General features: G+C 37.9%; 1 protein-coding gene and 1 long non-coding RNA gene across 3 annotated transcripts in view; one reads left to right on the forward strand and one right to left on the reverse strand.

Annotated features, from left to right (window-relative positions):
* Positions 1-27849, reverse strand: part of Nrp1 (neuropilin 1) — a 142568-nt gene that overhangs the window by 23637 nt on the left and 91082 nt on the right. For both annotated transcript variants that reach the window (XM_046448225.2, XM_046448223.2), the window contains exons 8-11: positions 18662-18817; positions 15083-15227; positions 8068-8399; positions 2618-2762 (exon numbers count right to left, since the gene is read on the reverse strand). In XM_046448225.2, the coding sequence (XP_046304181.1) occupies positions 2618-2762; positions 8068-8399; positions 15083-15227; positions 18662-18817 (778 nt within the window). The remainder of the gene's footprint in view (positions 1-2617; positions 2763-8067; positions 8400-15082; positions 15228-18661; positions 18818-27849) is intronic.
* On the forward strand, positions 21-8501 carry LOC124095120 (uncharacterized). Its single transcript, XR_006852417.1, has 3 exons — positions 21-126; positions 6185-6431; positions 7949-8501. It is a non-coding gene; the product is annotated as an uncharacterized LOC124095120 (long non-coding RNA).

A 27849-nucleotide genomic window follows, 5' to 3' on the forward strand; every position in this document is an offset into this window, starting at 1 on the left:
TTACAGTTTTCAGGATTGCATTTCACTTTATGAGACTTGAGATAAGGTACAGTTCCCTTGATGTTTGAGAACCATACAAGATGCTGAGAGTTGGGGGCCTCTTCTCTTACAGCTTCTGGCTAGTAGGTATGTACCAGTAACTGCTGCTTTCTCAGTAAAAACTTGATTCTGTTTGTTATTGTGCTTAAGTACCGAGAAGAGTTATGACTAATGTAAAAATATAGCTAAGTTTCAACTATTTCAACTTCCCAAATACATACACTAAAGATAATTCAGTAACTCAGAAACCATCCTGTACATGCCATTTAGATATGCAATGCAGACTTTGTAAAATGCACAGACATGTCTCCTGGGCTCTATTGCCACCACTGAATCAGCAGAACCCTTTCTGGAAATCCACGTAGTTATCTTCTCTAAGCTGTCCTTGATAATATGTTGCTTTTACTATCTTAAACTATTTACTCACTTTACTGATTTTTCTGCATTCCTAATGCTGTTTAGAAAAGAGAAGTTTGGCCCGGGTTGTGGCTCAGTGGTAAAGCGTTTGCCTAGCACGTGCGAGGCCCTGGGTTGGATCCTCAGCACCACATAAAAATAAATGAAATAAAGATATTGTGTCCAACCAGAACTAAGAAATAAATATTTTTTTTAAAAGAGAGAAGTTCCATATTGAAAGTAATCCAGGACAGTGCCTAGGTTAAATAGCAAAATGTAGAAAGTGAATGATTTTTGTGCCCCAGTTTCCCTACTTGAAAATATTTTATTTTCTGTGGTTCTGTTTCTTCGATGTAAGTGCTACCTCAAAATAGGAAAGACACTCATGGAAGGCTGGATCGTGTACCTCATCTTCTCTGTATCCCTTTAGTATGTTCCCCAAAGAACAACTGGCAAAGCAGATATTTAATAAGTCTTGTCGATCAATTTAAGGGGAAAAAATAACAGTCCCTTTCACCAATTGTGTTAAAAAAAACTTTGACATTACTCTCAGATATTGGTTTCTCATATGACTGGGGGTGACTTCCTCATTTTCTTGAGTGCTTGGAAACATCTGCAGTCAAATCCCTTCACCAACGATTTCTAGCTCACTCACTACTGAGTTGACACTGGCAAACTGCCACAAGGCTCAGCGTTTTCAACTGTCCATTCTTTCCACCTCCTAAATCATTGCTGCCTTCCAGAATCTAGGTTAAACACCCACCTGGTAGCACCAAGCCTCCCTTTTCTAGATGACCACATTTCTCATGCAAAGAATGAATGTGTCTGTAAGGAGGGTCTATCTGTCCATCCCTTCTTTCTCTTGGCATCTTTGCCAAAGCCTTGTCACATGGTCATTCTTGGTTTGTGCTCCTAATGATTGGCTAATTCAGAGGTCTGGGACATGGCTACAGATAAGGAAACAACCACCCAGTAAAAAGTGGGAGATAATGACCTACCTTTAAATAAACATATAGAAAAGTAGCCATGAATTTATTCACTAGTGATTGATAGAAAGCTTAAGATCCTGTAGTGTAGGAAAAGTTTCATGGTATTTAATGTGCTTAGGAATGTAATTACATTTGGTTAGCTCAAAACACAAATAATTTTGAAACCCAAACAAGATGATATTAAAAAGCATTCTTTGAAACAACTATGAGCATATGCTCAATTGATTAACATCTGGGTACCAACAATAGCCATTCTTCAAGCTAACCTGGAGTAAAAAAAAAAATCTCTATGAGGATAGGAAAGCCGGTGTAAGGTTACTCATTTATGCCCAAATCTAAGGCAGATGGGAATTCTAATGCACAAAAGCAGTAAATGTACAATAACCAACTCAAAACATCCATCTCAATCATCATATGTTAAAAGAGAGTGCAGACTTGAGGTCAGTGTGTGCACTGGATTTGTCCTTGTTATGACCTTCATACAACCATCTAAATGTATGTAGTCATATTTTTAAACAGATCCAACCATACTTTCATACACATGATCTCATGTAAAACTTTGTTTCTACGAAATTTGCAGCAGACTAAGAAATTCATCCAAGATAAGTCTTGATGTCTTACTTGTCAAATGCTGCTTCCTGCTAGTAGGTGACAGTAGTCAATATCACAGACAGAAACTTAGATCTGATACAGAACTCTAAACAATATTAAAAAGTCAAAGGACTTGGTAGGTTAAGGAAAAGGGTAATAGAAGAGAAACTGTTTAATGGGTAAGAAGTTTTACTTTGCAGTAAAAGAAATGTTTGGGAACTTGAAAGACATGGTGGTTTTACAACAAAATTATGAAGGTAGTAAGTGTCATGGGGTTGTTCATTTTAAAATGGTGAATTTTGTGTTATGCAAATTTCGCCTCAAACAATTATGATTAATAATCATAATTATAATCAGAGCTACAATTCTATAGAATCTGAGGAGAGTTATGCAAACAACTAGCACAAAAGGAAGATTCTGAAGATGCTGCTTCATGGTATATGCTAGAATGCTGAGCCTCACTGATTGACAGGCAAGGAGATGGAGGGGTCACCTGGGTGAAAAGGTGGCAATTTTGCAAAAGCACCATCAGAGGCAGAAATGCATGAGGAAGGAAATAAAAAAAGGAGGAAACTAGAAGGGACTCTGGAAGTTGTAATTACCTTCTACTTCACAGCCCAGCAGCTCCATTCTTAGCCCTAGTCCGCCATGAGTGGCTCTCTCGGGGTAGATTCTGATGAATCGTGTGGAAAGAGGTGGAAAAGTCCGTAGCTCAGGTGTGTCGTAGTTGTTGTTGCCTTCAAAAGACTGTGAAGCATAAATAACACAAGGTATTTAAAAAGAAACCTCCTTTTTTATTGTTTTTCTACCCTCTGCAGGAGAATAAAAACTTTTCCTCTATGTTTTAAGGGTTCTATAATTGAGTCTATGAAATAAACTAACAGTAGATAGATTAAAAGGTGCACAAATTTATTACATGTTTAAAGGTAAAACATGCGAGATAATTGACTGAGTACTCAACAAGATCTAGAAGTTCACATATCCTCTTCATAGGTGTGATGGGGGCAATGCAGGAAACTTAGGAGTGAGTAAATGACTTGGGAAAGATGAAGAGTTTCTTGGAAGAATAGCTGATAACATGTCTGTCTGGGTGAGATATTGACTCTGTTCTATTCTTCTGTAATTGACCTTACTCTTCCCTAGTGGATGAGATTCCTGGGACAGTATTTATAGCAGCTGAGTTCCTTTGGAAGATACCTCTTTAGGCAGATAAGGAAGTTCAGAGAAATTCCTTCCTTGCACATTCTGTGCCTCAAGTGCCCTAGAGTTTGGGGGATGGCATTTCCTGAACTCTTTCACCTCCTTTAGGACTCCTCAGAGAGCAGAGAAATAAGCCTCATTCTACCACTTTGAAAATGGTGAACATTTCTTTCATAAATGAGAAAGAAAAAAACAAACCTTCTCTAAGAGGTGGCAGATGTCATTTCACAGGAACCCCATAGTACACACTGAAGTACTGAGGCTGTACCAGAAACTGAGCATTTAACGAGACATATTTCTGAATGATATACTGACATGCCTTGGAGAAGTGACACTTTTATCACTACCCTGAGGTGGAGGAAGATAACTCAGGAAGAAAACTAGTCATTTCCAGAGTCTACAGTAGATAACCACATTTTCAATAAATACTACAGTTACATTCACTTAAATGAGAGGGTCCTAGTTTTGGTAAAACTTGGTTCTCTGGAAGAGGAGAAATTAAATTCTTGAAGTAGACGATAGTAATTTTTTTTGGGGGGGTGTTGGGGATAGAATCCAGGGCCTTGTGTATGCCAGGTATTCTCTCTACCACTGAGCTACACCCCTAGTCTAGAGACAGTCAATTTAATGGAATGCAAAGGCTACTTATTAAGAAAGTGGATTATTCCAACCCACTGAGATTCTTAAGTACTACTTGTTGGAGTCATGTGTAGATAAAAGACCTCATCTTAGGAAAGTAACCCGGGTCCTGACTACCAAGGAATGCTCTGATTCCTGGTTGAATTGTATGTAGTATGCATTGGCACCCCTTTTGGAATGCATACATGCCTAGTTTGAAGGCACTATGACCCTTTTCAGGAGCTAGGCCACTATTGCAGCACTATTGCTGGGTTAATTTATTTCCCTTGTTACATCAACAGGAGGGTAAAAAATCACTGGGTAGAATCAAAAGAAACTGGAGTGAAGATTAGGCCTCATTTGTTTTTCAAGAAATGAATAAACCTCCAAAATCCCCTTTTCTCCAAAAATCACTCTGAATCTGTTGAGAATGGAAGAAGGGGAGGAAGATTAGAAAAATAAATTTTCTATTGTGGTGTTCATTAGTGTAACACACTAAGTGCTTAAAATGTATTAACCTATTTATTCCTCAAAACAACTCCAGGAGGTAAATTCTATCATTACTCATCTTTCACAGATGGGTAAACTGACAGTAGAGTGCACAAGGAATTTGCCTCAGCCATGTAAACAGTAAGGAGCAGAGCTAGGATTAGCACCCAGCCAGTCTTAACTGGGATTAAGACATCTCTGCTCTTAGAAATCATATAGTCTGGACTCCTTATTTTATCTGTTCATCCATCCATCTATCTATCTATCTATCTATCTATCTATCTATCTATCTATTTATTTTTGAAGGAGAGTGTCTTGCTCTGTTGCCCAGGTTGGTCTTGAACTCATGGGCTCAAGTGATTCTCAGTTCAGACTCCCATATAGCTGGGATTACAGGTCACCACAATTGGCCTACATTTTAGTAGGTGAGAACACTGAGGTCCAAAAAAATGCCCACGCCTAAGGAACCATAGTTTCATTAATTTGTATTTAGCTGGTGACAACTGGCTACTAGAACTGGTAGCTCAGATGGACTGGTTGGCCCCTAAGGCAGTGCCAGTCATGAATGGGAACCAGACCCAATAGTTGGTCAAGACATCACAGAGCTACCTAAGATGTGATCTTTTAGAGGTGGAAATGCTATGACAAGAGAGTGGAAGCACATACGTGGTGACACATTGGATAGGCTGTAATATGACCAGGGGGTTTCTGAGTTATAGAAGTAAACCAATTGGTCTTTTCCAACTCAGAAAACCTACACAGGAATCTGAGAATGCTAACATAAAGCTGCTTCTCACAATTAGTTTTCTTCTATTATTATTATTTTAAAGAATGTCTCACTATCAGGGTCCTGCACTCTTGATACAACTGCAATTGCTGCCAGTAATTGAGAATCTGACATATATTATTGTTAGGCCCAATTAAGTTGTTGTCAGTAAGATGCTAATTATAATGAAAATACCATTGCACACGTGCAAAGTCTGTCTGTGTTAAGATAACTCCAAAGATCACAGGAGAAAAGCATTGGTATCTATGGAATCCCAGGCTCCTCTCTTAATTTTAACTTGAGCATAGAATTGACACACTGTAAATATATTATAAAAGCTGTCAGTAGTGAGCTGGAAAGAATACTCACAACTCAAACCCATATGGACCTGGACTAATTTTGATAGCAGAAACCTGCTTATGAATTACCATGGTGTTCTGCAACTAATTATATTTTAGAAGACAAGGGCTTTGTTTGGCTCTATCTGTTCCTGAAAAGTCTAGTTAATTTAAAGGGTCAATACCTTCTCCATCATGCACTGTTTGTGGGTAGGAGTAAGGAGAGGGCAAGAGGATTTTATACCTATCAAAGTACTGTTTTATTTTATGAAGCAGAGTACTCATTTTACTTCTATTTAAAAGGTACTTGGCATCCTAAGCAGGTAGCCTTCATTTGTACGATAAAATATGTTTTAAACATATTTATATAATTAAAACTATGTGCTGCTCTAAAATTGAAGGTTTTATCAGTTTCCTTTTTCATCTTTAGAGGTTTTATTTGAAGGGTATGTTAGAAATCATAGATTAGTCTCTACATAAACAATTTACAAGCTTTCATGGTTTTAAATATCATAGGAAGATGATAATGATGGATATTTTAGGAATAAAACCCAACACATTCAACCAATCTTGAATTGAGCATTTTGTTAAAGTTAAAACACATGCATGGGTTTCTTGTGGAATTCTGTACTCGGTCTACTACAATAGAGTGATAGCTTTAGGCTCGATTGCAGACGCTTGGATTAGATAACAAAGAAGGCAAGCATATGATGCGTCCTATCAAAAGCATATGGTGATTTGTTTTCTGTCTCTCTCAGAACTCTAGTGTTGAAGAACGTGTCACAACAGCACACTCTGCCATTGACAGCAGCCCCAGGAAGTTGCTGATCTGTAGCATATTCACACTCTGATGAAATCCTAATGCTCCCTGCTCCTCAGAAAAGACCAACTTATAAGAATCTCCAGTTCTGATGTTTATTTTCCTTTCTCAGTCACCAGGATGAGAGAGGTAGACATAAAAGAGGAAAGAGAAATGGACACAGAAAAGAAAGTAGCCACACAAAGGTAAATATAGCACTGAAAATTTTTAGAACCCACAAGGTAAGACAGGGAGAGATGGTGGAGAATTTCTTACTCTTCTGAGAGAACCAGCTCTGTCGGTGGCCAGTTGTTCTGATGCTGACCTGCAGCCTGTAGAGGACAGGGAGATCTTCTCAGAGCCCCACATCTGGAGGGAGTGGGAGCTGGCAGCACTAGCCAGGGTTATATTTCCTGCCTGAGATGCCTGTGGCCTGAGTCACTACACTACACTTGGTGGAGTGGGGGCAAGGATAAAGCAAGAACAATATTCCCTCCAATAAGCTGAATTTTCTTCTTTTGCAAAGTTCCTGGGCAAAGCAGAGATGGAAAGGATAAGGCCAAAAGGCCAATTGTGTTGGTGTGAGAAGTATCATCAGCTGAATGCAATTCTCATATTGAATACAGAAACTAAGCTGCTGATTGCCTGTGGGTTGATCCTTGTTTTAATCCTAAACCCACTTCCGGGCCACCCTGCAGACTCCTGGGGAATCTTTCCAAGTTGGTGTTGTGTACTCAGGAAATGCAAATGTAACCATCAGCCTAAGTAAAAGTTGATTATGTAAGCATATCTGTTCAGTTAAAGAATTATGCCACATGTTTTTAGAAATATTGGAATATTTTTATCTTGAGATTCCCTTCTGTTTTCACTGGATTATTAAGAGCCAACAGCTTTTTAAAAGGTTCCAGATACATCAAAAATATACTTAAGCATTATTCACAGTAGCTCAAAGATGGAAGCAACCCAAGTGTCCATCCAGGGATGAATGGACAAACCAATTTGGTGAATTCATACAATGGAATGTTATTTAGCTTTCAAAAGGAATGAAATTCTGACACATGCTGCAGCATGGGTAGAAGCCTGGGGACAGAATGCTAAGTGAAATAAGCTAGTCACAAAGGGACAAATACTGTATTACTCTAGTATTGTATGATACTCTAGCCTCCTAGAGTAGTCAAATTCATAGAGACAGAAAATAGGATGGTGCTTGCCACAGAAGGAGGAGAGGGGGAAACAGAGAGTTGTTATTTAGTGGGTACAGAATTTCAGTTTTGCAAGATGAGAAAGTTCTAGGGACTAACTACACAACAATATGAGTTTATTGGACATTATTGAAGTGTACACTTAAAAAGATTAAGATGATAAATTTTAAATTACGTGTATTTTATCACAACTAAAAATTTAAAACAGGGACTGGGCATGAAGCTTGGTGGTAGAATGCTTGCCTAGTAGGCCCAATGCCCTGCGTTAGATCCCCAGCAGTGCAAAAACACATAAATAATTTAAAAATTGAACACTTAATCCAGTGGTGGATGAGAGAAGAGGAAAAGACACCAAATAGACAAAGTCGAGTCTGCAGTCAGCCCCAGCTCCAAACCTCACTCTTATCCACCTCCCATCTGAATGTTGAGCTGAGACTTTTCCCTCTAAAGAGGGAAAGGGCGATGCTTTTCCATGTTGACCTCAGGCATCACTTTCCTTCCTGTACTCTTGTTTTCCCTAGAATTGGGGTCCCACTGACAAAATAAGAATGAGCCCTTCCTCAAGAAAATGCTGGAAGTCCTTGACTTACATCAGGGGATTGAGGAAGAACTTCGACGGGGACCTCTTAGTGGACCTCACCTTGGGCTTGCGCTTGCTCTCGTCCATGATCATCTTCCAGTCGGAGCCATTGTTGCTGTACCCTATCTTGAACTTCCTCATGAACACCTTGTTCTCTCGGTGCTTCCCACCCTGAATGATGATGCCCCTCACAATCTTCTCCTCCCCCAGGTCCACCTGGAGCCACTCATTGACGTAGGGGTGGGGTGCAGGCGGCAGTGCCCAGCCGGAGCGACTGGTGACCAGACGGATGTTTTCGGGCATCCAGTTTCTCTCCCCTTGGTTGGATGCTGCAATCTGGGAGTCTGAGATGAGTCCAGACACCATGCCCAGCATTCCAGAGCAAGGATAATCTAGGAGGTGGAACGAAACAGATAATGTAAAATTATTTTATGGGAAAATAGTTTCTAGAAAGAAAATGCAACCATTTGAATAAAGACAGTGTCTTCTACCCATTCATATGTTTTCGGTCTTTGGATTATTTTACATTACACCAGAGCCTTCCCTCCCTTAAATCTTTCTCCTACTTTTATAGAATTTCCTCTTTCTTCGTTCGTATCCCAGTAAGGAAAATTTTTAGCAAGACACACACTCCCTCTCCCTGATTATTTTTAGTTCTGCTGCATTTAATGTCAAACTCTGGAGGGTTCAGTCCCATTAGTATTCAGAAGTTATTCCCAGGGCTGGGGATGTGGCTCAAGCGGTAGCGCGCTCGCCTGGCATGCGTGCGGCCCGGGTTCGATCCTCAGCACCACATACAAACAAAGATGTTGTGTCTGCCGAGAACTAAAAAATAAATACTAAAAAATTCTCTCTCTCTCTCTCTCTCTCACACACACACACTCTTTCTTAAAAAAAAAAAAAAAAAAAAAAAAAAAAAAAAAAAAAAGTTATTCCCAGATCAAGGATAGGTGCTGCCCAAAAGAAATTCAGAATTAACCATCAGTTGGAGATATATAAAGAAGCAAAACCCATATTGAGAAAGTTGCTCAAACAAAGATAAAAAGAAGATGATAAGGAGGTGAAGACACAGAGCTTGATTGAGCTTGGAGAGAAGAGGGGAGTTCTGGGAGGTGGCATTTGGGTTGAGTGTTGAAGGACAGTAATCATCTTCCCCCTCCTCATCCTTCTTTTTAATTGTGTTAGGAACTTTCCACCTGAATATCTTTTTGTCATCTCAAATATGCCATGTGCAGACTAAACTAGTCTTTTCCACTGACACTGCATCCCTTTACTGAACCCTGAATTTTAATTGGTGGCATCACCAATTACCTAGTTTCTGCCTGGTCATCTTGTCTTTTCTTATTTTGTACTTCTGTTTTGCTATCAAATACTGTCATGATTTCATTAAAAAAAGAAAAAGAAAAAGCTTGAGGTTGCCTCTTGCAGTTTCTGTTTCTTTGGGCATCATCGTGATCTGAGAAGCCATAGCTAAGGGGCTAAATAATATGGTGGTTGGCCTCCTACACTCTAGTTCTCCATCTAGAGTACACTAATGGCTGTACAGAAATTTTCATGAAATGTTGATTTTGCCATGTCATTCTCATGCTCAAAAATCTCCCACTACCAAAAAGAATAAGCCAGACATAAAAGGACAAGTTCTGCATAATCCCAACTAATATGAGTTTCCTACAATAGTCATATTCATAGAGACAGCAAGTAGAATGACCATTGGGGTAGGGAGAGAAAATGGGAATCAGTGTTTAATGGGTAGAGTTTTAATTTAGGATGATTAAAAAGTTCTGAAAATGGGTAGTGTAGTTGTACAACAATGCAATTGTACTTACTACAAATAAGTTGTACATTTAAAATTGGTTAAAGTGGTAAACTGTACATCATATACTTTACCATATAATAAAAAAGAGAGATCTTTAAAATATATACCATGGCTTTCCATTATTTCTAGGAAAATATCAAAAATTTCTATCTGGGTTTCAAGACCTTCATTGTGGTTTTACTTCACTTGTCTATTTTTATCTAAGTACTAACAGCGTATTCCAGTTAGTTCTGTTTTCATGTACTATAGATATAACCCCATCACTGCCTTTGCTCAGTGTGTTCCTGCCACCCCTCTCTCCTCATGTTGACAGGAATATTCTGCCCAGACTTTAAAATCCAGCTTAGATTTACCATGGAAATTTCTCAAGCTACTCTCATCTTCATTTTGAGACATCCCTCCCCAGAAATATGGTGGCAGGTATGGAAAGTAGCCTAGAGCCTAGCACTGAACTGTATTTGTTTACGATTTTATCTACAGCAATATTTTAAGATCCTCAAAGGCAATAAACAACATCATAGACCTTTTCATATCTTCTACACCAACTCAAGTAGCTTTTGAGCATAGAGCATCAATTATTGATTAATTGATTGGTGGCCTAATAACAAAGTGTCCAATGCTTCAATTATTCTCTTTTTAAAATCATACATCTCAATCAAGAACCTGCCTAGGGATGATAATCTACTTTTCATTGAAACAACTCAATTCCCCATGCTAACAGTAAAAAATATAGCCTAAAAATAAAACCTTCCTGAGCAAGAGGCACGCTTCTAATGCAATTAAACTACACTCATGTTATCAGTTGACCCTTAAGAATTAATTACTCAGATACTTTCCACATGAGTTGGACAGTTCAGATCATGTCAATTCTTCAGTGCCTGCTAGTCTAGGAATTATGCATGTAGTTTTCAACCAGGCATGCCAGACCTTCTACCTCACATTCATACAAGGCCTCTCCTCATCTACCCCTTTTACATGAGCCAGTTGAGATGAAGTACTTCCTGTCCTTAGGGAAAGCTTTCTCTCATTCATTCTCTCCACTAAGAATTCCCCCATTATTTTGCCATTTCCACTATCTGATCTGCATAAAAATAATGACTCATTTTCAAATGCCAAATCATTTCTTCAACATTTTGAATCTCTGCAGCTAGACATGGTTTTCCTTCTCTGGGATTCTTCACAATACTTCATCAGCATTTCTCATATGTTGACAATCATATTCAGTTCTTTAAATTGCTGCTTTTTGCCTCCTCAGATTTTAATTTTGTTGAGGGCATGAACCAAATCGTTTATTTTTTCTTTCATTCTTTGACTGTTTTATACGATGTTGTCCTCAGCAAATATTTGTTGAATGAATCAACTTATTAATACAATAAAAGACAGCTGTCATTTTCGCAAATACCCTTTCCTGTAATTCAGTCACAGTATTTGCTCCAGGCTGGGATCTGGAAACCAAGAAAAAACTCAATGGGGATTAAAAAAAGATTTACAAAAGGTATGTTACTGAGGGACTATGAAACTATAGTGTTAAAAATAGAAGTCACATTTTTTGGCCACTGTGGTCACACCTGCCTGATTCAAAACCAGCTCTTATAAAAGTCAATGTTCAGTTGGTAATGGGGACCAGATGTTACCATTTGTAGAAAAACATAATTAACTTGAGTATTGTAAGGACAGCAGAACCTTCACCAGATCAATGCCCTTTTTCTAATGCTGAGCTGGCTGAGGCACAGTTTATATCTCCACAAACCGTGGGCTACTGAGCCACCATTCAGCTAACATAATATTCCTAGTGCAAAGTTGACCTGCTATTCCTTCCTTATGTCCACCTCATCCAAAACAACCATGAAGGGCCACCTTAATCTGCCTTTGACCAATAACTATGTTACTTACTTTTAATAATTAGGAGAAAAATTATATTAGCAATTAATTCAATTGACTGAGATGCTAGTTTCAAACTGCATTCTTCTATAGGTAGGCTGGTTCAGATTTAGTTTAGCTTAACTTTACAAACCATTTGGAAATAGTTGCCAGTTTTAGCAAACAAACAAACAAATAAAAAAAGAAAAAATTGGATGCACAACTAAATAAGAATTTCATAAAAGTAATGAATACTTTAAAAAATATATCCCATGCAATAGTGAGGATATACTTATATAAAAAATATTCATTATTTATCTGCACTGAACATTCTGCATTTTACCCAGCAACCTGTTGGGAAAATGAACATTCAATCCTGGATGAGAGGGAGAAAAAAATTTTATAGTAGGGGACTGAGGTGGATATTTCCAGTAAAATATATATATATATATATATATATGTAAAATATATATATATTTTACAGTAACATCTCAGTACTTAGCTTTAATGGAAAAACTGAGACATCTTGATAAATCAAATATCCATTTAACCAGTTTTCAAAGACTGAGAAAGTAATAGGTGCTTTTGATGGGAGGCCCTAAATGAGAATAAGCTACTCTTTCCTCAGTGACTTAGCTGCGGCATCTAAGATGGTCATTGTGATGTGTTCACAGAGTAATTTTTAATTTTGTAGATTTTTGTTTTTCATATCTAGTCTGTTAGGATCTGCCTACTCAATAGGACAGGGTAAAAAAATTTGAGGTCACTTCCTTGTTAGAAGGCATGGATAGACCTGCATATTCATTCAAAAATAACCGTAGAGTGCTTATTGTGTTACTGTATACTTGTGTTACAGGTACAAAGGACACAATGGAAAATAAGGTAACCGAGGCCTTGCTTTCATGAATTTTCTAGTCCAACAGGGATACTTCAGTTCTACTCGTTCATTAATCTCCATGCTAAGGGGACCATGACCTCAAAAGAAGAAAATTTTCTGTTCTCATAACCAAGAGAGTTACCTGATACTGCCTTATTAGAAGGTCTCCATGCGAGGGCTTATTCTGGCTTCACTTTATGGAATACCACATCCTACTTTAAATTACTGGGTACCATTTAGTGAGTACTCACTCAAAGCCAGGTATATTGCAAATATGCTTTCATTTAATTCTCCTTACAGCTACATTAAGGCTAATCTTATAGATCAGGAAATGGACATCAGAGAAACAAGATGTCTTGCCCATGGTCAGACATTCGCTAAGTGGACAGTCCTGAGTCAAGCCTGGATATGATTATATACCCTCTATTCATGTGGCCATCACTATATTCTGGCCTCTCAAAAAACCATCCCAGATCAGTTACTTTGAGATTCTAGCTATCTTACTAGAGAGAAAGTATTTACATGACACGAGGGGTCATGTTTAAAAGATAGCACTATGAGCCTATAGGCAGTACTTTATTTGAAAAACAAAATTAGCTATTTACCATAATTATAAAATAGACTATGTTTAAAATATTAGAATATGCTATTTTAGACATCTATTTTTAAATAACTAAGTCATTTAGCCAGTTTTAAAATCCAATAAATTATTTGCCTTCTTTGCTCACATTCCTAGAATTTCCTCTTGGGAATGACTTTATGAAAATTAAAAAGGACAACTTGGGTTCAAATAAATATTTTATATAAGTAAAAGCATATGACATAAATCTTTAAAAGGTTGGAAATTCAGAGTTCAGCCCAACATATCTGGAGTCTTTATGAAATTTACTTCATTTATTGAATATAATGATATGAGATAAGGTTGGAGAAATGGGCCAGAAATTTCTATGTAGACCTCAATTGGCCCTAATCCTACAAATTTATGGGTAGTCTCTCAAATTTGTAATGCTCTGAAATGATGTAGAACTTTCTGACATTCAACTGCTGATCAAAAGTAAAGCCAAGGTTATGTCTAATTTTCAGTGTTCTTTTTTTCTTCTTCTTCTTTTCCAAACCTCTCTCCACCCAATTCCTGCCTCCAAGTCCTTGTACTTTCTAATTCTTAGATCCTAAGACAATAAACAAGTCTGCCTCTGAGATGGAAATAAATAAAAATTTGGTATGGAGTCAGATGTGGTTTTTATTTCCCGAAATGTACTCCACTGTGAACAATGTATTTTCCCCTCATTAGCTCATCTTCAAATTGCTTGCACTTTCATGGAAAATTCTGGGGTTCCTTTTTTTTTTCCTCTTCAAAAGTCAGTATTTTTTTTCTCTAAAAAGAATCATATTAAGAGAATAAATATAAAAGTGAAATAAAAAGTTAAATATCCTAAATAAGTACACTGGTAGAATATTGAAAGATGGTTCACAGAAGTTTGGAAGTTAATTCAATTTTAATTACCTTTGAGTGGATCGTCTACTGATCTGTTTTTAAACTTTGAAGCTTACTATAAAGATTACATTTGTATTGGTTTTTGGCTTGCCATTGCTTTTTTAATGAAAGTTTTGCAATGTATTTACTTAAGCAGTAAGGAATTCCAACATTACTGTTATCTACATCTGAATACAGAATAATTGTACAATGAGATCAATGGACAAGCCCTTGCAGCACTGATGACCATGAAAACACAGTAAGAATTCCAGTCACACCACTCTGTCCTGACCTGACCTACTTCTTCCGTTACTTGATCTCTTGTATTTCACCTTTTTCATCTCTCAAATGGGAATAATCCACCTATGTATTCCACATTTAACAGGGACTTTTAAAGTCCTATTGATGTTTGAAGAAACAAATTGAAATAAAAACCCAAACATTTATGAGTTGATTTCCAATCTAAGTATTTTAATGTATTCATTCAACAAAAAATAGGAGAGTCTGGATAGTTAGTGATTACAAGGAGAAATTCTCATCAGTTAAATTCCTTAACTGAGGCTTATCAGTATTGGTTAAGTTCCTAGGCCATCATTACTGGGTTTCAAAATTAAAAAGAGAAAGTCAGTGGAGAACATTTCATGGAACAGTTATTTGCTATAAATCTACCAAGTACCCATCAGTGAAGTGCACACCTAGGAAGCAGAGATGGAAGGCATGAAGCTTGTCTTCATGGAGCATACAGCCTAGTGGAAAAGGTACCAGGAAAAAATTTCTGCCACCTGCCAGACTGGGCTTAAATGCTTCATATCCATTATCACAAGTCACCTGCATGGTGTTTAAGTTCTACAACTATTTTCCAAGAGAGATAACTTAGGCTTTGAAATGTAAGTATATTGTCCAAAGAAGCAGAATAGTGGGTAGTAAGGATCCAAAGTGTATACTCTTAACTACTAAGTAAAAGTGATCACATTAATACCAAGTTATTTTCCTTGCCTGTGAAGGTTTGCACCAATCAAAACCAGGCAATCTTCAAGCTGGAGCTTACCTGTTATCTTGCAGCCATATACTTCAAATCTCATAGATATGCCAGTTTCCCAAGTCATGGGTTTGATTCGAACAAATCGTGTGATCAGTGGTTTGGGAAGAATTCCAAGAGCAACGTCGGTGGGATTGGTGTTTCCCTGAAAGATCTTCAAGGGAGAAGAAAGGGTCCTTTAATCACAGAAATTTTGTATTCAAAACAAATAAAAATGTATTTTCACAAATGCTTGTAAAAATTATTTACAATTTCAGCATTGTCTATCAAGTTGAAGTGGCATTAATAACTTGTCATGTTATTTTTCCAAATGATGGTAATCAGAAAGAACCGTGTCAAATATAGAATGTTGTCCTAATTATCTATTCAATTTTCTGAGAGGCTACAGCCTCTCAGAAAGGATGACATTTATTAAAAGGCACATGCTTTTATCTTAAAAAGTGGGAAGTTATTAACTTTCTCAGAGGACTGCAGAATACTGCAGACATTTCCTTTCCCAGGGACCCCCAGAAAGAATGCTTTTTGAATTCAGTGAGCTGTATGGCTTTTTGAGGTTGTAGGTTATGTTCTCACACTACCATAGTAAGTCAGGTACTATCTTCCTTTTTGACTCTGTCCCTTTATAAGAGATTTCACCCCAGACATGAATTAATGACTTTAAGTCTTTTGGAACCTTGGTAAAATTAGGTTTTAGTGGCCAAAGTCAAAACGGAGTTACACATGCTTTTTAACTAAGTCAGCCTTTTCAGGGTTTCTGCTTCTAGTTTTAAAAAGGAGTCATTTTAGCTGGGCACAGTGATTCATGCCTCTAGTCCTCATGACTCAGAAGGCTGCTGCAGGAGGATCTCAAGTTCAAAGCCAGCCTCAGCAACTTAGCAAAGCTCTAAGCACCTTCATAAGACCCTGTCTCAAATAAAAATATAAAAAGGGCTGGAGATGTGGCTCAGTGGTTAAATGCCTGTGGGTTCAATCCCTGGTACCAAAAAGAAAAAAAAAGTCATTTTAGTCTAAGAAAGATGAGACACGGGATTGCACATGTAAATAGTGCCAGGCAAGAACCAATTTCCCACAAGTATTCATTGGGCCATTCTGGCCATGAGGCAGTGGCAGCATTCCCCAAAAGATCTCTGAGGAATGAGACTGTTTGCCTCGTGGAACATTCTGGCACTAGAATGGTCTTGGATATAAGTGAAAGTCTCCATTCCTGAGATTTCAATGTCAATTCTGGGTCAAGGACAGTCCTGTGCTTTGTGTAGGTAGCACGGTGCTTCTCTGTACAACCTCTTAGGTGGCATCATTAAGAGCATGGGCCCACCAGGGGTGTGCAGATTCTCTCCAGCCTCCCAGATGAGTACATGGAGAAGAACTGTGTTTCCCAGAGTTTGCTCTTCTCCCCAGGAGAAAGGGCTTGCATAAGCTGGGCTGGCGTTTTTGCTTCATTTTAGTTGAAGTAGCATTTAACTGAAGGCAGTCAAATGCATCACAGAGCTGGTTATCTACATGAGCCTCTCAAGAGACAATTTAACATCAGAATTTATCCTAGCCTGTGATGGCCTTTAGATTCCTGTCCTACTGCAGCTTCCCCGTCTGGAAACAATATGTGTGGGAGAATTTTTGTGTGGCAGGAAATAAAGGGTAGCTGCTGGAAGGGGAAGAGCCCCAAAAGTCGTAGTTCTCCTTACAAGGTCCACGAGCCCCCTTGCCAAAGAGACCAGAAGTTGTTTGGGAGTGCTGAGTGCTCATCTAGGAGGTTCACATTTTGCTCACACTGAGGGAGTTTCACGTGGCTTGTGGCAAACCCCATAAGCACACACATTCTGTCCAGCTGAGAGGGGCCTATTGGACTTGTTACTGGGTGAAGGCTGATCTTGATGAGGTCCATCCAATGCTCCCTGAGAAAATAGGAAAAGTTGTAGAGGCCTTTGGCTGAAAAGCCCCAAAATACAGAAAAAAAAAGGAAAGGTAGCAATAATTTGACTCCAACTGGATGTTTTTGTTTCATTTAGATTCAATTAAACTGCTCAGCCAGGTGGCAAGTCTACATCTCTGTTGAATCCTTCCTTATTTCTTTCTGCCTTCAACCCTAGAAGCCCTGCTGTATGCCAGGGTGTTCCTAGTGTGAGCCCTGTGAACTTTGAGACATCCCCTGTGAGTCTGGGTGGGCTCTCTGACAACCCCCTCTGAACCACAAAAAATCAACCAGTGGACAGTGGCTGAAGAGGACAAATGGGAGAAATAGCCCTTTTTAATGTATATATATATATATATATATGTGTGTGCGTGTGTGTGTGTGTGTGTGTGTGTGTGTGTGTGTAAGGTTTTTTTTAACCCCTCTCTCTGGGTTCCTTTTGTTTGTAAATTCATACTTGGCATTATTGGAGTTTTGTTTATTTTTAACTAACACACATCTTCAAAAATCTACTCTAAAATAACGAGTTCAAACTTAGGGACATAATTGACATCTCCATATGTGTTGATGGTGAGGGGTTTTCTTCCCCAGATGGAGAACAGGTTCCACGACCTCTAGGACTAGACAGGCCTTGACCTTGTCTGTCCACAGAGGCTTCCTCCCACAGAGCAGTTGTCCACTGATATCTGCTTCCATCTTGCCTGCCCAACCAGGAGTGGGGGATTTTGCTGCTAATCAAGGGAATTAATGGTTCTTCATTCACTTCAACCTCCAGAGGCTTTTCTCAGTTCCAGACCCAAAAGGAGAAACTCCAGGCCAAGAATGCTCAAAAGTGAGACAAGGACATATTCACTGGCCTCTTTCCAAGCCCATAATCTCAAGTTACCTGAATCTTTGCTGCTATCCCTAATATAAATTTTTTTGGTCTTTGTTTTTGTATTTTATTCAGCCTCCAGGGGAAGACTTTAATTTGGGAGAAACAGTGAATATGAATTCTCAAAAATCTTTTGATTAGTAAATCAGAGGAAGTGTAACTTCAAATAAACAGATAGACTGAGAAAAACAGACCATGTGTGCAAACGACTGAGTGCTAAGAGCTGGGGGACACAGGGTGGTCTGAGCTACCTCCTCAGTTAAAAGCAGGAAGAGGGCAGCATGTCATTTGTGTGATCTGAGGGAACACAGCGAATGCCTTTAGTTCTACCCCTTCTTACAAGATGCAGCCAGATGCACTTGTAAATTAGTTTGTAAACCACTAATGTAGATGAAAAGGTGGTTTCTAAAAAGTGCCTGTTACAGAGAGAAAGAATGAACCTAACCTATGAAAGAGAGGGAAGAAAGAAGAGTGACAAAACTCTTAAGATTCTAAGAGGACAGTGTTTATCCTATGCATTGTCTGTGTTCCCGGGGGAGGGTTAAAGTGATTCTTGAGACTGTCACTTAATTTGCCTGGTATTGACTTTTCTTGGAAACATCTGTATAATTTCCTCTTGGCTTCTGGATCTGGGAACATGAGACCCCTTGGTCAGATTTAAACCTCTAATTGCACTTTTCATTTTAAATCAATTCAAAAATAAACCAGGCCAGACAGAAAGCTCCCAAACAAACAAGTAAAAAATTGATCATCCATTTAAGAGACTGAATTGCTGGGGCGGGGGGGAGGGGGCAGCCAAACTTACAACAGGTTTATTTCCTTCTTTTATGGTGATCCAGTCTTCCCCGTTGGAGCTAATGTCTATTCTGTAGGTCTTGACGTAATATTTCTTCTTGGTTTCCTTTGAAATGGCACCTTGTGTGCCGACAGCAGTGACAAAGCGCAGGAGGCCCAAGTCTACCTACGAGAAAATTGCAAACTGTGGTCAGTGGGCCGTGCCTGCACCACCATCACCTGGAGCATCTTTTGCTGGTGTTACACATTGTTTTGATCCACCAGGAACCAACGGGGCCTTATTCCATCTGGCCCCAAGTTCCCATTCTGTTCCTTCTACAGAAAGGCAAAGACAGCAGTTGCCTAGGCTGTTTTCTATTGTTAAAAAGAAGAAGAAACTTGTCTTACTTCTGCAACCAAGATAGCTCAGGGCAAAGGAGAAAACTGGGATTAATATTGTGTCATTATATGTTTTTGACATGAAACGTACTTTCCAAATAGCACATTAATATTGGCATTTTACAAACAGTAAATCAAGACAACAAGATAAACACCCACATTTACCACTGGAGAGGCCTGTACTAGAATTCACATTTAATAGGATCAAATTTCTCTACCTTTTGTAGCATCCTACCTCCTTCCAATAAAATGAAGACTGAAACAATACTGATCTGAAAGCACCACTAGGAATGTTTTGGTTTGAGAAACAGGCCACAGACTTAGAATCTGGAATGGGGTGGAGAGGAAAAAGGCAAAGTAAGAACTTTTGTTTCATCTTTAGATTCCTTCCTTCCCCATATCTTCCTGTGGTCTTGTTCCATTCAGCTCAGCTTGAGAAGCAGGCAGACCCCAAGGCATCATCTGAGAAGAAATAATGTCTCTGTCCAACAACTGCCAGGGCTTTTGAGCATCCACCAGTAAGTTTCCAATGGAGAAGCTCCTCACTCAACACAACAGCCTCACCTTCATCTCTCACTGACTTACTTCATAACCCTGCAGGGTGAGCCATTTAGATGGAGTGACAAGTTTTGCTCTGCCACATACTCCTACCATGATGTGCTACCTTTCCACAGGCCCCAAACCAGCTGGCCAGTCGATCATTAAACTTCTAAAACTGTGAGCCAAAATAAATCTTTTATCTTTATAAGTTATCTCTTTATTTGTTATAGTAACAGAAAGCAGACTAACACAAATGGAAGATTCTTTTCAAGTCTGACTTCATATAATTCATTTTTTTTGTATGCCTAACATATTTCTGGTAAAGTCAAATAGTTTTTCTTTCTCTACATTTCCTTATGTCCATCATTAATAGCTAAATATAATCTCTTTTTTTATTTGTGTGGTGCTGGGGATTGAATGCAGGACTTGACGCACGCTAGGCAAGTATGATACAACTGAGTCACATCCCCAGCCCATAAATAAAATCTTAAAATTAAAGTCACTACAAGTTTCTATACATTATAAATATTTTCATGTCTTTTTATTAACACAGTGATTGTTCCTATTGTTTCCCTTCATCTATTATATGGATAGGATTTTACAGAAAGGAACAAACTATGTTTAAAGAAATCAAATACAACTATATGGCAAATATTTTTTAAAGGGTATAGAAAGTAATTACACAGTACAACTGAATAGCATTGATAAAATATTTCAAGAGCACATTTACATTTATCATTAAAAGGCAATAGAATGCCATCGTCCTTAAAAAAGGCAACAAAAACAAAGTAAAACTAAACAAAACCCCCAAACTCAGCCCTAGTTTCTGAATCTTGCTTTCTCTTTGCTACTTGACAACCCAATTTCCAGAAAACAATATTTCAATTAACCCTCCAGTGCCTACAGGCAATGAACACCTAAAGAATTTCCATATCATGCACAGCCTGCCTTGTGAAGAATGACTATTGTCTTTCATGAATTGCTTTTTTCCTGAAGGCCCTTGGAATAGTTAAATCAAGGAGTTGCCAATTCATTTCCAAAGTGAACCATGAGTTACATTCAGGAAAAACAGCACATAGAAGCAAAGTTTAAGCTACACAATTATACAATAGTAGATTTCCTTTGGAAGAAGGGGGATGACATCCAGTGCAAAACAATTTTTTTATTTCATTTCCTTGATTTTAGAGATGTGAATTCTATGCTTTACATGGTTTTACCAGGTTTAAGAGAAAATGAATCACAATTTCACTAGAAACTGATATTTTAAGATGATAATGGTAGATGGTTTGAATTTTAATTTAACAAATAAATATTTACTCAACACAATTTTATCAAGTGTACATACTTGTTTACTGAAATTTGAAATTTGCATTTTTTTTTCAGGAGTAAACCTTGGTAACTTGATTGGATGTTTAAAATTTCCCATCACCGTTTTGTACAAATTTCAAAACGAAGAGATGATCAATGATTGTCACACTTAGGAAACAGAGATATAAGAGTTAAATTTGAATTTCAGATTTAAAAACATTTTAATTATGCCCTTGCAATATTTGAAACATTAATTATACTAATAACTGATTCATTCCTTCATATTCATATTTAACTAGTTCTCTGAATATTATCTGACCACTTTAATTTCACTATATTCCAGAAATAGGTGATCTCAAGTTGCTGCAAAAACTGATTTCATAATGCCGCAATCTGAAAGTAAAGGACACTCTAGACATGGCTGGGCTGAACAATTTCAACTGTTTTCAAATGCTCTCAGAACACTTAGTGCTTTACTGACTGTCCATTGAGTCATGCCCAATGCCACATCCACTTTCAAGCTGCAGGGTCCTTAAAATCTTGAAGTTCAAAGGAGCATGAAGCAGAGCTATTTAAATAAACCCTTCCTGTCAAACTTACAGATGGCTCTTCAGTTTGGAAAAGATTAAATTCCCAGGAGTGCATAACTCAGCTTGAGTTGATTTGAAATAACTCTAGAACTTCATTACCTGGTTGTCTTTTTCTTACTTTTATTATTATTATTATTATTATTATTATTATTATTATTATTATTATTATTATTATTATGTGTGATTTAGCTGGTGGGTAAGAAAGAAGCTATTTGGTGGTCAAATAGAAGAATCCTAAGCCTAAGAAAGAGTCAAGTTTAGAGTAAGGAGCAATGGACAGGAATTAACTAGTATTCAATTCAGGAAAATGCCCAGTATTCCAGCTACAAAGCCTCCCCCAAACATGTGCATGAATCATTTGAAAAAAGAGAAGATATTTTCTTTTCTCAACAGCAATGAAATGCATTAGTAACATCTCCTTGTAATTGCATGAAGTTTCCTGCTGTGCTTTAAAACTCTGCAGATTCTCTTATCTGCCACACTGGGACACTTGAAATTTCATTTAATTTTTCTTCCTAACATTACTGCCACTGGGTTTAGGAAAGATGGATGACAACCTCATAAAATGATTAGGGCTGGGACCAAAACCAATGCAATTAAAATCGGATGGTACCCAAAACTCTAAAAAGATCCAGTCTCCCGGCACTGTGGATTCTCACTTGAGAATCCAACTCCTTTCTTTCCCAGTGCCTTTGGGGAATTCTCTGGAATGGCATCCCACATCCACTCTGAAGTGCCTGAGCTAGTTTGGGAGGGGACAGAGCCTGTCCGGCCTTATTAGCATCACTGCTTACACTGCTGCTGTCTGTCAGGGGACCCAGAAGGACTTAAGGCCTGAAGATTTATATCAGAAGGGTTTCAGAGTAGGCCACCCCAAAATCTGCCACTTTGGTGTAAAGATTATTTTGAACTGAAGGCAATTGAGAATGAACAGATACAAGAAAAGTTTTCTACCCTGCCCTTTCTCTGCCTAAAAGCAGGGCATTCATTTCCCCTTGTGAAGATGGCATGAATTTCCCTTCTCTCCCATACCAGGAGGAGGAACATGACCCTTATCACTGCAGACTGAGAAAACTGAGAAGAGTTTGCAAGAACAAACCTTACTAAAATAACTTTCGTTTTCCATTAGTCCCCTTCATATATACACTAGTCACTTTCCCACAGTTTAGCAGACCTGGAAGCCCCAATCCCCCATCTTTTGTCAAGTCATTTCTCTATAGTTTATCCCCCTTTATTAAAATGTTGTATATGCACCCAAACATAACCATTTTGGGGGATGTTTAGTTCTTTTCTACCAAGCCCTGCTGACATAAAATTAAAATATTAATAGAATTTTTATGTTTTATCTCTGGTTAATCTATCTTTTGTCATTTTAATTTGCAGATCCCAAGTACCTACCTTCCAACCTGAGCATGTTACCCTGGTCTTCTTGAAGTCAAAATGATCATTGGTCATGACAAACATCCCAAATCAACCACTGGCCATCCTCTTGGTGGTTGAGCTCTTTGAATTACGAATTACATACATGGGTACATATGTAAAATATATGTGAATACTTGTATATGTTGTGATTATAAAAATGAGGCCAAATGACTTCTATGCTTGATAACTTGCCCTTTTGTTTAGTTTCATGCATAAATTTCTATGCCAACAACATTTTTCTGCATTATTATTTTAAATGGTGTCATGGTATTCCACTCTACAACTGACATAATATGGTCTACTTAGTCTATTAAGGTACTGAATTTTGCTCAACTAGATTGACTTTCACTCAGTGGACACTTATTACTGCTTCTCTGCTCAGTTCTGTATTGGACTGTTAGGATATACAGAAGAGTAATAGTATGAGAAGAAAACCCATGATTATAGTATGGGATGGTGCACATAAAGTGGCCCAGAAGAAGAACTAAACAATTCATCAGAGAACTGGAGGTAGAGGGAATTGGAGACATTACAGAGCGGACTTTCATGTCTAAGAGGTGTACTAGAGGATGCACAGTAGGAGTTTGCAAGTGGACACAAAGAGAAAGAATCTTCTAGAGGAAAAGAGAAGTGCAGAGGGAAGCAGGGGGAAATGAATAAATGAAATACTGCACACTAAGCAACCTACCATGCTTCCCTGACTAGTAGACATGTCAAAAAAAGTATTGATCTTGAAAGAGCATATGCTGTGGTTGTCTTGAAGTCAAAATGATCAGCAGTCCTGAAAACCATTCAAAAGCAACCACTGACCATCCTCTTGGTGGTTTAGCTCTTTGAATTATGATGAGTTCTCACCAACCTCACATTCTGGTAGACGTGACTGGCGACTTAAGACAAGCAGCTGGAAACACAAAGATATGACCCCAGAGTGCTCTACGTAATGACACCACTCTGTGTTTTGCAGCGTTCATGGTACTAAACAATACTTCCTTTCTTTCCATAAAAATCCAGACATACAATAACCATAATTAAGTAACCTGCTTTCTCTAAACCCAATCAGCTCTTCTCCACTCACCATTTTCTGATTTTGAAAGAATATCATTATTTCCCAGCTGTTTTACTTTTAATTAGAAGATGGCTGTGATTTCATATCTGAGTTCAATAACTTCTGTTTAATATGAAGGGTGGTGGTGAGGGGGTGTGAAGACAGGAGTGGGGACACGTGGAACCAAACATCAAGTGCATTCTCTCAAATCGTTGAATGTTTCCCCTCTGTGTGTGTGACTCACATAAACATCTGGTACTTATCTGATGGCATGTAGATTATCTTGAGAAGTTGATCAAACTTCTTTGGAGTTCCAGTAGCAGCTTTCTGAGTTAGCTTAAACAGCACCATCAGCACAAATGACCCATGTGACACCTTGTTTCCAATGTCAATATAAAATCCTAAGCTGATGTAGACTGTCCACCCACATCTCATTTTCACTGTGTTCCACACACAAAGAAAGGGCACTGCTAAAGACACAGAAGAGGACATCCCAAGCTCTTCATGTAGGTGGGAAGAAGGACCCTTGTAGAAGACAGTTATCCTTGTCTACTTTCAGGGGCAGGGGGTGGTGCTATAGCAGGTCCTGTGCACTAAGGACCTTTCATGCCTCTGGGTCTTGACCATGCCCCTGACTTGCTCTTTGTTCTAAGATTTCTACAGGAACAGTCCAAATGCACTTTATGGCTGTGGCATTGTCCAAGTAGAGGCAGGAAACACATTCCCCAGATAAAGAGAAATGAGGAGGAGCACACATTTTACTGAGAATCACTTGGGGACAAAGCAGCAGGTTTTAGCATTGTGTAGTAAATCATGCAACAAATCTTAGCAAACTGCTGGTTAAACAGCAGCATGCAGCCTTTGAGCCATGAAATGAATATCATTGCTTCCTATAATAATACATAACCAGCTATTGGTAATGTCATAATGTGGGAAGCCTCATTTCGAAAATGAAAATCTGTCTTGCTCAATAAAATACTGCCCATTGAGGTTGCATTGGCAAGGGAGCATTTACCCGCTTTTAACACTCCCTAGGCAGGTCAATACAAGAGCCTGAAAAAATAAAGGACAAAGAACTGAGCTCTGATTAAAAACAGGAAAATATTTTTTTTTTTGGGGGGGCCATGTTGAATTTTCTTTAGAGCATCTTTGATGACTCAAAGAGCTGTTTAATTCATCACTTGACACTACAAGCTAAAGAAAATATTTTTTAGCAATTGTCTCATTTCCTTAGATAAAACACATGTTTTCTGACAGAGTCTGAGCATGTAAGCATCGGTGCTATTCTAGTCTATGTGGGCTGAATTCATAGCACCTGATGTTTGTGTTTCTAAAATTTGGGATCTTGGACTTAAACAGTTACGAATCAGAATATAATCACTACAGAGTTAGTAACATAATTTTCTTTCTCTTTATGTAGTTTGTCATTATTGTACTACATCGAAAAACGCTGATAACTAAGATTACTCTTATTAATAGAAAATGCACAGGGCAACCTTTATATTATGCATTTTGTTAAAGGCTAAATTTATAAGCATTCTCCCTTTCAATTCTCATATCAATCATACAAGACAGGTTTTATGGACACATAAACTGAGGAATAAAGTGATATGTGAACCTTGTCCAGAGTCACATAACTTATCAGTGACTGAGCTGGGACTTATATCCCAGGTCAACCCAGTGGCCCGGTGCAGTGAGCCACTGCACCCATGTGTCCCCCAGTCCATATTTTAAAACCATAATTACTAGAAAAGCAATTTAGAATTTCTTAGTCAATGACCATGAAATCCAATAGCTCTTCTTTTTGGAAATTAAATGTTTTTCACAATTGTAGGAAGTATGAAATCATTTGTGACTACTTTGTTTTTCAGTTTGAAATGTATACCAGCTATTGGAAAGTACAACTTTGCAAATGATTATATGGTTGAAAAAAGATGATGGTTATGGATAATTTTTAGCAAAAGCTATGAAGAAACATTTAAAAATTCTAGTAAAGAATGAAAATACCCAAGTATGAGAAAAGTGCAACACTGGGAAAAATCTCATCCATTTTCTTTTCTCATCTTAATTGTTTGAATTAATCCTTTTTCCACAGTTAAATTAAAAGAAAGTATTTTTCCCCAGGTGGAAACAGACTACTGTTTGCTAGAAAACCCTTTGCTGATAGTAAAACAATTTTAAGTGAAAGGATAGATGAATTTTCCTACCAGAAGACTTGAACCCGCCAGTTAGAATAACATTAGATAAGGCTGTTATGGCCCAGAGGCACGGGAAAGGCTGGCTTCTCTGATTGCCACTGCCCTAACAGAAAAAGAACAATAAGAAAAGAGGCAAGAAAAATGAAGTCCCCTAACAAGGGGACGACCTTTGCTTGTTTTGTCAGATAAAAGGAGATAATGCTCCTGTGGGCTCCCAGTGGCATCTGGATTCATGGCACATTCTACTATTTTCATGTTAATTTCTTTTGCATAAATCAGAAGCAACTAATTAAAAAAGAAATATTTAATTCTGACATGTTCTTTGAACTGGAGTTCCATCTGGTTTGTTTGAATACTGAAATCTGCCGTCGTTGTTAAAATTGTAAGGAAACAAGAGGGACTCCACGAAGCAGGTTAATATTCTAGCATCTCAGCCGGAGGGAGATGTTTCCAGAATCCAGCTATACAAATCACTCAAATATGGAAATGCTCGAGATCAAATGTGGAGGAGAATGTTCTTCTGGGGTGGAGACTCTACCACTGGTCTATATTTCCTCATTTTGATGGATGCAGAATTAAGGCTTCAAATGACCTTTTAGAGCAAAGCATATACCATGACAACCCAGCATAAAATGCTTATTTTGTAAATATATTTAAGATAAATATGGAAAGGGAATCTTCAGATATTCTCTGCAAAAACCTAAGGTTTTTTTTTTCCATTTTTTTTCAATACAGATATAATTGTACTCAGAAAAGCTAGACTAATATTCCATTTTAAATTTTTTTTCTTACTTGATAAACCTGTTAACTCTGGACACCAGGACACAATACATTCTGATAACAAAGGAGGAGAAAATGAAATAGCTTTTATAGACTCTGGGACACAAGTAATCAGCATTTAAGGTAACTTGAAACTCCTGTGTAGAGTTGAAAAGAAAGACTGACTAAGTCTCAATGCTGAAGAAAAGATTGTTTTAAACAATTTCACACCCACTCTGCACATCTTTTCTCCTTTAAAATGAAGTAATTCGTTTCAATGGCACTGTTAACTTGCAGATGGTACCTCAGAAACCTTTAACAGCTTGTTCAAGAAGATGACATTTAAATGGTCCCCTCTTCCAACTAAGACTCTCAAAGAGCTCTGGCTGGACAGTAAAAATTTCAGAGACTTAATACTTTTAATGAACATTTTTTTGAATGATTATTTATAAGTTACATTTAATTTCAAACCTGAGTCTAATCCTTTGATGTGGAATGAGGACAAGGACTCAGAACAGATCAAATGTAATCCCTAAGAAATTAGCTAATAATTTAAATTAAAAGCTTCATAATAAAAATGGCCTAACTGCATAGTTATGTAGAAGTAAAAAGTTCTGGTGTGCTATTACACAGTAGGATGATTATATGCAGGGATAATGTAGTGATACTTCAAAAAACCAAAAGAAAGGATTTTGAATGTTTTCACTCCCCAAATGATATTTTCTTTTGAGGAAATAGACAAGTTACTTAGTCCTGAACTAAATATTACACAATATACATATGTGTCAAAACATCACTCCTCTGTTACATACAATTCTTACATTTTTATACATCAGCTTAAAATATACATCTAAATTTTAACAATCATCAAACTAAATCGTTTCTTTTTTGGTACTAGGGATTGAACTCAGAGGTGCTTAACCACATCCCTAGCTCTTTAAAATATTTATTTATTTAT

Source organism: Marmota monax, unplaced genomic scaffold (genome assembly GCF_021218885.2).
Source record: "Marmota monax isolate L192 unplaced genomic scaffold, Marmota_monax_Labrador192_F-V1.1 WCK01_AAM20220418_F8-fsc00066, whole genome shotgun sequence".
Taxonomy (NCBI): Eukaryota; Metazoa; Chordata; class Mammalia; order Rodentia; family Sciuridae; genus Marmota; species Marmota monax.